Consider the following 9,160-nt stretch of genomic DNA (forward strand, 5'->3'; position numbering starts at 1 on the left):
CTGGGCGCCTCCGCCGCGCTGCAGCAGATCCCGCGGGCCAAGGTGAGGAGGCCGGATCTGCGGACCGGAACGCCGTCGTTCAGCGTCTGACGGCCTCAGCGACTTCTGTCTTTGTGTCTCCCATCTGTAATAATTGGGTGGTCGTTAATGTAGAGCGATAGGAGATAATGCACCACCGTTATTGTCAGGTGCTGAGGGAGGAGCGCAGTGCGGGGGCTCGCATCGATATGAGGCACAGGTCGGCACTGAGGTTGCTTTCCCCTGCACTGCAGCTCGGGCTGTGCTCCCTCATTTGGTGACCGCAGAGATGAGCAGGGCTGCAGCACCTCCCCACAAAGCCAGGCTGAGGGAGCTGGGCTGTTCAGCATGGAGAAGAGAAGCTGCGGGGTGACCTCAGTGCAGCCTGCGGGACCTCAAGGGAGCCTGCAGACGGGAGGGGATCAGCTCTTGGAAAGGGAGAAACAGCAGGAATGGTTGGAAGGTGAGGGAGGGCAGATTTCAGTTGGGTGTCAGGGGAAGTTGTTTGCTGTGAGAGTGGGGAGGTGCTGAACAGCTGCCCAGAGAGGCTGTGGATCCCCGTCCATCCCTGGAGGTGTTCGAGGCCAGCAAGGATGGGGCCCTGGGCAGCCTGGGCTGCTGTGAGATGTGCAGGTTGGTGGCCCTGTGTGTAGGGGGGGTTGGAGCTTCATTGTCCCTGAGATCCCTTCCAACCAGGGCCATTCTGTGATTCTGTGACACTCTTGTTCTTTCCCATCACCATCCAGACTCTGCAGTCAGTTCTGTGAGGTCTCTGCCAGCTCTGCAGGGAATTAGTGGCTAAAGAGGCAGGGATCAGTAAAAGCACTGTGTAAAAATAGCTGCCAGCTCAGAGGGGGGGGCAGCGGTGGTGGTGGGAATGGCTCAGGAATCACCTCTGAAACCAACTCTGCTTCATACATTCAGGCTTGGTCTTCAGCACAGAAGGAAGGGTGGGTGGTGACAGGACAAGGGGGAATGGTTTTAAACTGAGACAGGGGAGGTTTAGGTTGGATACGAGGAGGAAGTTTTTCAACCAGAGGGTGGTGAGGCACTGGAACAGGTTGCCCAAGGAGGCTGTGGATCCCCATCCCTGCAGGCATTCAAGGCCAGGCTGGATGTGGCTCTGGGCAGCCTGGGCTGCTGGTTGGTGACCTGCACACAGCAGGGGGTTGGGACTGGGTGAGCTCTGTGGGCCTTTTAACCCAGGCCGTTCTGTGATTCTGTAATAAGCACGGGGTGCTTTAATAAAGTGTGCAATTAGCAAAAAGCAGCAGGGCAGGACTTCACATGGGGAGACTGAGGTGATCCTGCAGACAGAAAGTAGAAAGGAAGGAACACTTACCTGTGTGAGAGGGGCAGAGCAGAGCAGGGGATGCTGTGTGAGGAAGGGTCTGGGATGGCAGTGGGGCGGGGCTTCGGCGTGAATAACTGTGCGAAGGGTGCAGGTGTTCTCCATGCTGGTAGTAACCTTCCTCTGCCTTGCTGCACGCAGGTTAGGGATGACACTGGATTATGTGGGAGGTCTGAGTGCCGTTTTCTCTCCTTGCAGTCAGAAAACACAAAGTCAGAGGGCACGTTCCAGGTCACCATGCTGCCTGGGGACGGCGTGGGCCCGGAGCTGATGCACGCCGTCAAGGAGGTGTTCAAGGTAACATCTGCTGCCTCTCGGAGCAATGGGCCAAGGACAGCAGCTGCAGAACTGCTTAAAGCACTGCTGAGCCAGAGGGCAGCCTGCCTGTGTCCTCCAGCATGGAATAGTGTGGGCTGTGAACAGGCTGAGGTCTTTCCCTTGCCGTAGAACGGGTTCAGCTTAGGCTGTTCTTGCAAACAGTTCATTCATCATGAAGGCATTCCCAGCTGTAACTCAGGGCAGGAGTGAGAATTAAGCAGTTCTGTATTCTAATACAGAATGAGTTGGTCACAGAATAGAAAACAAACAGTCTTGTCTGCTGTGTTAGAAAACTGTAATGACCCAGAGGGCAGGGAGTTCTGGTATAAAGGGTGGCAGAAAACACCATTATGCAGTCACAGCTGGAATGGAAGGAGTGACCCTGAGGTTGGGTTCAGCAGATTGTGTTCAGTTCCCTCTTCTCCCCCAAGGAGCTCTGCCTGGTTTAAGTTTCATGCCTCGACTCTCTGAGCCCCGTGGATGTTTGCCTGCTGTAGTGCCTTTAAAAGGACCCTGCTGAGGCAGTGGCTGTTGCTCTCTGTCTCTGGTGCAGGCTGCCAGCGTGCCCGTGGTCTTTGATGAGCACCACCTGAGCGAGGTGCAGAACATGGCCTCGGAGGAGAAGCTGGACCAGGTGGTGGACTCCATGAAGGAGAGCAAAGTGGCCCTTATAGGTGAGGACCTGCGCTCACTGTCTGTCCAGCAAGGAGAGCTGCACCTGTCTCAGAAGCTCTAGATGCTTTCGGAGGGCAGGATTTCTGGAGTTAGGAAGCGTGTTCTCTTTAAACAAAGAAGCAGTTTACCTCTACTTGGTTTCCTTAGCTCATCAGTGGAGAGGTTATATCCAACTTCTGCTTCTGAAAGGAGACCTCCTAGCATGGCCTGCAGAAACAAAGGGCCTCATCTGGGTCCAGCGTAGTGCAAATGGATCTTTGTCCTGTCTCAGGCTTTATGGAAAGCCCCCTGCTCCCTGCTGCCCTCTCACCCAGGTTCAGACCCTGTCCTTAGCAGCTGTCAGTGCACTCCGTGTTCTTACTGCTGCTCCGTGTCGTCCCTGCAGGCAAGATCCACACCCCCATGGAGTACAAGGGAGAGCTGGCTTCTTACGACATGAGACTGAGGTGAGCTCAGCACCTGCTTGGCTGCCAGGGCCGGGAACTGACAGCACTGAGGAACCGCTTTGCGCTCAGTCCTGGTGGTGTGGCACTGCAGTGGGGCTGAAGGAGACGAGTCCAGGGCAGATGGGAGGCTCACCTGTCACCAGGGAGCCAAACATCCTGAGAAGCTGTGGCTGGGAGCTGCCTCTTCTGAGTGCCGCCCCACTGCCTGCTTCCCTGGGGGGCCTTCGGAGGGGAGGGGGGTGGCGGAGGAATGGGCACAGGGAGCTGCCTCGACCCAGGGCAGGCAGAGCCAGGCTGTGACGAGCTGAGACTGGCTCTGCGTCCTTGAGGTCACGGGTAGCTGGAGGGCAGCCGTGGGATGACACCTCAGGGGCAGGTCTTTGCTGTTTGCTCCGTGCCCTGCCGTCACCCCCAGCGCCCACCAGGAGCGGCCCCTGCTCCAGGAAAAGCTTGTGATGAAGTGCTGACTCTGTTGCAGGCGCAAATTGGACTTGTTTGCAAACGTCGTCCACGTGAAGAGCTTGCCAGGCTACAAAACCCGCCACAACAACTTGGACCTCGTGATCATTCGCGAGCAGACAGAGGGGGAGTACAGCTCTCTGGAGCACGAGGTGCGAGAGCCGCTTCGTGCTGCTGCTGGCCTCACGGGGTGGGGGGTCTGGGGGGTCTGGTGGGCTGGTGGCTGCCCTCGGTGCCTGGGGCATTCATTGCTCAGCGAGGCCCAGGAACGCCTGGAGCTGCAGCGGTGACAGCAGTAGGAGATGGGTGAGAGCAGTCGGTGATCTGAACGCACGCGGACAGCAGCAGGAGGGGTCGTGCCTGAAAAAAGGCCTCGTGGAAGTTGAGGGAGCTCTTGCTGAGGCGATCCAGCGGCAGGCAGGGGCTCCCGTCGGTGTCACAGAGCTCCGGGCTGCCGGCCGCGCGGGTGGCTGAGGCAGGGCTGCGGGCTGTGTGCCAGCTGCTCACGCTGCCCTTCGTGTGCAGAGCGCAAAGGGGGTCATCGAGTGCCTGAAGATCATCACCAGGGCCAAGTCGCAGCGCATCGCCAAGTTCGCCTTTGACTACGCCACCAAGAAGGGCCGCTCCAAGGTGACGGCTGTGCACAAAGCCAACATCATGTGAGTGCTGCAGGGACGCGCGGGGGGCGGCTGCCGGGCGCTGCCACATCCCAGGCCTTCCGCCCTCAGCTCTCGGTCCCCATGGGAGCGGTGCCAGGTGCTGGTCTGGCTCCAGGGAGGCTGGGCGTTTCCTGGCAGCTGTTGTTCCCCTGCGTGTGGCCTCACTGCAGGCCTGACAGCTGCGTCCTGACATGGGAGGCAGTTCTGTGTGCTCCCCCTGGGCTCTGACTTCAGCACTTTGTTTCTGCAGCCTGAGCTGCCCTGGGGCTGCCTGCCCCCCATCCCTGCTGCGCTGGGACACCAACTGCTATTGGAGTCTCACTTCTGTAATGATTTCACTGCTGTCCCGCAGAACCCTCATGGTGTTCTTTGTCTCTCAGGAAATTGGGTGATGGGCTCTTCCTGCAGTGCTGTGAGGAAGTGGCAGAACTGTACCCCAAGATCAAGTTCGACACCATGATAATTGACAACTGCTGCATGCAGGTGAGGGTCCCGCTTCCTTACCCAGAGCCGTTCTGCACCGCCGGCTGCTGCTCTGCCTGCTGGGCAAAGGGATGAAAAGCTGACACCTGAAGAGCGCTGCTGCTGTCAGCTGCCAGGTCTGGGTGTTTGCTCGTGTCCTGGCCTGAGGTTTGCTGCTTGCAGGAGGGAGCACAGACTGGGTGCCCCCAGCCTTTCCCTGCTCTCCACCAGCTGAGGGCAGGAGCTGCAGGGATGATGTCTGGGACCTGGAGCAAACGCCTGGGATGGGCTTGCAAAGCTGCCACGTGCTGTGGGTCCGTGGCATCTGATCTGTCTCAGCCGTGCTCCCTGCTGTTACCTGACCACACTTCAGGTTGTGCTCGGGGTTCTGAGCTGCAGCCCCTGCCTTCTGAGGGCTGTCGTGGTGCCTGCTGCCTGTGCTGGCTCCGACTGCTGCGCAGGGCTCACGTCTTCCCTTCCCCCCACACAGCTGGTGCAGAACCCCTACCAGTTCGACGTCCTGGTGATGCCAAACCTCTATGGGAACATCATCGACAACCTGGCAGCTGGTTTGGTGGGCGGCGCAGGCGTGGTGCCCGGGGAGAGCTACAGTGCTGAGTACGCCGTCTTCGAGATGGTGAGGAGGCAGCTGTGCTCCCAGCCCCCCCCCGTGTGCTTCCCCAGCCCCTGGCAGCTGGGGACCCTCCCTCACCCGCTTGTCCCCCCCAGGGCGCCCGCCACCCCTTTGCCCAGGCTGTGGGCAGGAACATTGCCAACCCCACAGCCATGCTGCTGTCGGCTGCCAACATGCTGCGGCACCTCAAGTACGTGCTGGGGGTGGGGCGGGGTGGGAGGGCAGCGCTGCAGGCCGGGAGCACGGGCTGACACTGACCCGTGGCCGCTGCCCTCTCCCCAGCTTGGAATTCCACTCCAACTTGATCTCAGATGCGGTGAAGAAGGTGATCAAAGTCGGAAAAGTAAGTGTTGGGCGGGCGGCCGTGTGTGTGCCTGTATCCGTGTGTGAGTGGTGGTAGAGCGCAGCACTGCGTCGTCCCGTAGGGACAGCGCCAACCTCTGACCTCCCCCTTCTCCCCCCGAGGGACCCCCTGTGCATCCCCTGCGTGTGTAGCTGTTGTGCAGTCAGCTGCAGTCAGCCGTAGTCGTCAGCCCCTCTGCTCGTCTGGGTTTGCTGCCTTGGGAGGCTCTAGCAGGGCTGGGGGACATCAGGTGGTCTCTTCCTAGCTTGCCCCCCTCTGGGCTCTCAGGGCACGTAGAGGGAAGCTGCTTTCCTCTCCTCTCCTCTCCCTTCTCTCAGTGATTTCGCTCGGTTCACAATCACGTTTCTCCCTTGTTTCTCCCCTTCCCTGTGTTGGATTTTTAGGTTCGGACGCGGGACTTGGGAGGTTACTGCACCACTTCTGACTTCGTCAAGTCTGTGATTGACAACCTGCACCCCCACTATGGTGCCTAGGAGCCCCACTCGCCCGCGGCGAGCCCTGGGACCTCACTGCGCCCTGCAGCAGCCCCCCCCACTGTAGTTTAAAGCCCCACAGCCATCCTTCCCCTACCCTCACCCTGGCCGCCTGCTCCCTGGGCCTCGGGGGAGGACGGGGCTCTCCTCTTCCCCAGCCCAGTGCCCGCCCGGAGCCGTGCTGGCTGCAACTCCCTTCTCCCCATAGCCAAGAGTGGTGCTGGGGGAGGTGGCACCCCAGGCACGTCCCAAGCCGGCAGCTCTGCAGAACAGTGGGACCTGGGGTCCTGCCGATACCTTTCCGTGCCCTCAGAGGCTTTAGCAATAAGTAGGACCCCGGGGCTGAGGCCCTGTGCTGGGGGTGTGCAAGGGCAGCTGTTTGCTTGCTGGGAGCGTCCCGTGTGGCACAGTCCTACGTGCAGCAAAGGGAGACATGAGTTTGCTCAGCTGCTGCCCCGGGAACCCGAGCAGCCCAGGATCAGCCCTGCGTCCTGTCTTTATGAGTGGCTGGTTGCCGAAGGCTGGGGGCTGTGAGCTGAGCCCCCTTCCCCGGGCAGCAGCTGCTCACAGCTCCCTGCTGCTCCTCCTGCGTTTGCCCAGCCGTGGGGCGGTGGGGGGCAGGTGGCCGCCTGGGCCGAGCCCTGCTGACCTTGCGGGGGGGGTGAGGCTGCAGGAGCTCTTGGGGGGACCGAGGGATGCTCTGCCCCACAGCTGTGTGTGTGAGTGAGCGTCTGGGACACGTATTTAACTGTGCTTTGTATTTCGTATGCAAATAAAGGGTCCAATGCTTCCCCCTGTCCTGCACCCAGCCCGGATGCCATTTCCCCACAGCACTGCTCGCTGCCCGTATCCCCAATCACCCCACCGGAGTCCTGGCAAGGAGCAGGGCCTGTCCTGGGCTGCAGTGGGACACAACCTCCCCTGCATGGAGTGGGCAGAGCGGCAGCCTTACACTCCTCTCTTCCTTCAGCCATCTCTTAGTGCAGCTGCAGGAAGCACAGGAAGCAGCAGCCCGTCCTCCTGCTGGGGCAGGGGGCTGCGGTTGGGTTCTGTAAGGCCGTAAGCGTGGGCAGAGAGCCATAGAGACGCACGCAGAGGAGCCCGGAGGGGTAGAGGACCGCCTGCAGCACACCGCTGGGCAGCCCAGCCCTTCCCCACCCCCAGGGGACACCAGCAGCCCCAGGCAGCCCGGGGCCTCTTCCCTCCTCACTGACGCTGCCTTTTGTTGCAGGTGCGCACAGCAGACATGGGTGGATACGCCACGTCCCTGGATTTCACCCAAGCTGTGATTGGGGCCCTGGATGTGTAGGGCCGCTGCTCATCTGGCTGCCCTGCTGCTCCGCTGCCTGCTCGGTAATTTATTGCTTCCCTGTAATAAAGCAGCCTCTGCAACGTAACAGCGGGGGGGGCAGCCTCAACCTCTCCTCGCTCCATCCCCACCTGCGTGCCATCTGCAGCCCCTCCTGGCAGCAAGGAGCAGAGCGCAGCGCCGTGCCTCGCCTGGGCCCCAGCAGCACCGCCCTCGCACAGCAGGGCACACGGCTCAGTGCTGGGGCGGGGATACGGCACCGGCACCGGGCACTAAGCGCAGCTGGGGCTCCTGCAGCCACCCTCGGATTCTGTGACGCCCAGCAGCGGCAAAAGACCAGGAGGGCAGCTCAACACCAAGCTGAGCCCTTTATTGAGGCTCAGTCGCACTGTGCAGGTTCCTGCCCTCTGGCAGCCATGGATGGCTCACAGCTGCGGCCGCTCCGGGGGCTCTGAAAGGCACGAGCAGCTCTGCCCAAGCACGGCCACGAGGCAGCGGGGCCCGGCCCCACGAGGCACAGAGCACGAGGTGTCCAACGCCTGTGAGCTGCAGCCTGGCGCGCAGCTGCCAAGAAATGGACGGCAGGTGATGAGTTGCAGCCAAACCAAGCCGGCCTCTGAGTCCACAGTGCTGGAGCACAGCCCTGCTCCAGCTGCCCCCCAGCCCTAATCCTCCTCCAAGTCCTTGGCCTTTTTCTTTTTCTTCTTCTCCAGGGGAGCAGCCTCTCCCATCAGTTTCCTTTTCTTCTTGGGCAAGGCCTCTTCTTCCAGTCCATTCTCCTCTGGCTCTGTGGCAGCTTCCTGCTCCTGCTCCTTCTTCTTCTTCTTCTTTTTCTTTGGCTCTATGTTGTTTTCCTAAGAAAAAAAACATACGGTGAGGGCCCAGTCTATGAAGCATGCAGACAAATGCTGGCTCCTTGCGACCACCCCCCCCCCAGCTGGGTTGGGGGCCCAAACATCCCCCAGCTCTGCAGGGCAGCGGGACAAGAGCAGCAGACACTGCTAAACAGCCCGGATGTGGTCACAGCGCAGCGGGGCCACCACAAACCCACCCCAAAGGTCGCTCAGAGCCTCTGCCCTCACCTCTGCCTCCTGCACAGAGTTCTCCATCTCCTCCGCAGCTGCAGCCAAAGCCTCCAGGCGCCGCTTCTCCCGCTTCTTCTTCTTCTTCTCCTTCTTTTCCTGCTTCCTTTTGACCTCAGCCACCACCTCGTTGGCCTGCGGGGAGCAGAGCAGCGCTCAGTGCAGGGCCAGACTCCCACCCACCCCTTTCCAGCAGAGCTGTCGGATCAGCCTCATTAAATCAGTTTTTGGCCTCCACAGCAAGTCAGGCGGGACTTCACATCACATCCGACAGCAACGCCTGCCCGGCCCAGCAGCCCCACCTCCCCACAGCCTCACCTCCACCATGGCCTCCTTCATGACCTCCAGGTTCTTGCGGGGCGGCTCTCCGGTCTCATAGAACGCCAGCCGTTCCTCCACCTGCTCCCTCAGCTTGTCCCCAAAGACGCTGGTGGGAACCTCTGCAGGGACAGCTGGGCTCAGCACCCCTCATCCCACCCGAACCCGGCGCCCACCTCCCCCTCCCAGCGCTCCGCTCAGCCCACAGAACTCAACATTCACTCCGTGAAATGCTGTTGACGAAAAATCTTCCCATCACAGCAGAGGCCGCGTCCCCTGCCCTGCTCCCCGCCCCGCCCCACCCCGCAGACCTGAGAAGCAGTCAATGCGGGAGGCGATGGTGCATTTGTTGGCCAGGTAGCGGGAGATGCGCCCTTTGTTCTTGGCGGCCGCGCGCCCGATGAAGGTGGAGTGGAAGATGAGGCCGTACTTGGGGGTGTTCCCTCGTGTCTTCAGAGCCCTGCGAGAAGCCCAGCGCGCCATCGGGGGCAGCCCGGGGCCGAGGTGCCCCGATGGGAGCTGCTGCTCCTCCACCACCCCCAGCACAGCCCAGGGGACGCCGCCCGCTCCCCTCCCTCTGACCTCACGCGGC

At 61.0% G+C, this 9,160-nt stretch overlaps 2 protein-coding genes and 2 non-coding genes across 4 annotated transcripts in view; 1 reads left to right on the forward strand and 3 right to left on the reverse strand.

The window, feature by feature from the left end:
* IDH3B (isocitrate dehydrogenase (NAD(+)) 3 non-catalytic subunit beta) lies at positions 1-7,977 on the forward strand (the record flags this gene model as incomplete). Its single annotated transcript, XM_010727723.3, has 12 exons — positions 1-42; positions 1,568-1,666; positions 2,241-2,361; positions 2,748-2,808; positions 3,287-3,419; positions 3,793-3,926; positions 4,307-4,409; positions 4,879-5,025; positions 5,118-5,212; positions 5,305-5,365; positions 5,770-5,851; positions 7,091-7,977. Coding segments are annotated over 12 exons (1,611 nt in total), but the record flags the coding sequence as incomplete, so codon positions are not given.
* NOP56 (NOP56 ribonucleoprotein) overlaps positions 7,518-9,160 on the reverse strand; it is a 3,466-nt gene continuing 1,823 nt past the window's right edge. The window contains exons 8-11 of the mRNA XM_019611468.2: positions 8,880-9,028; positions 8,569-8,690; positions 8,251-8,385; positions 7,518-8,022 (exon numbers count right to left, since the gene is read on the reverse strand). Of these exons, the coding sequence (XP_019467013.1) occupies positions 7,834-8,022; positions 8,251-8,385; positions 8,569-8,690; positions 8,880-9,028 (595 nt within the window). The 3' untranslated portion in view covers positions 7,518-7,833. The remainder of the gene's footprint in view (positions 8,023-8,250; positions 8,386-8,568; positions 8,691-8,879; positions 9,029-9,160) is intronic.
* Positions 8,454-8,520, reverse strand: LOC116217745. Its single transcript, XR_004162423.1, has one exon. It is a non-coding gene; the product is annotated as a small nucleolar RNA SNORD57 (small nucleolar RNA).
* On the reverse strand, positions 8,762-8,832 carry LOC116217746. Its single transcript, XR_004162424.1, has one exon. It is a non-coding gene; the product is annotated as a small nucleolar RNA SNORD56 (small nucleolar RNA).

The sequence above is a fragment of the Meleagris gallopavo genome, unplaced genomic scaffold, assembly GCF_000146605.3.
Source record: "Meleagris gallopavo isolate NT-WF06-2002-E0010 breed Aviagen turkey brand Nicholas breeding stock unplaced genomic scaffold, Turkey_5.1 ChrUn_random_7180001933299, whole genome shotgun sequence".
Taxonomy (NCBI): domain Eukaryota; kingdom Metazoa; phylum Chordata; class Aves; order Galliformes; family Phasianidae; genus Meleagris; species Meleagris gallopavo.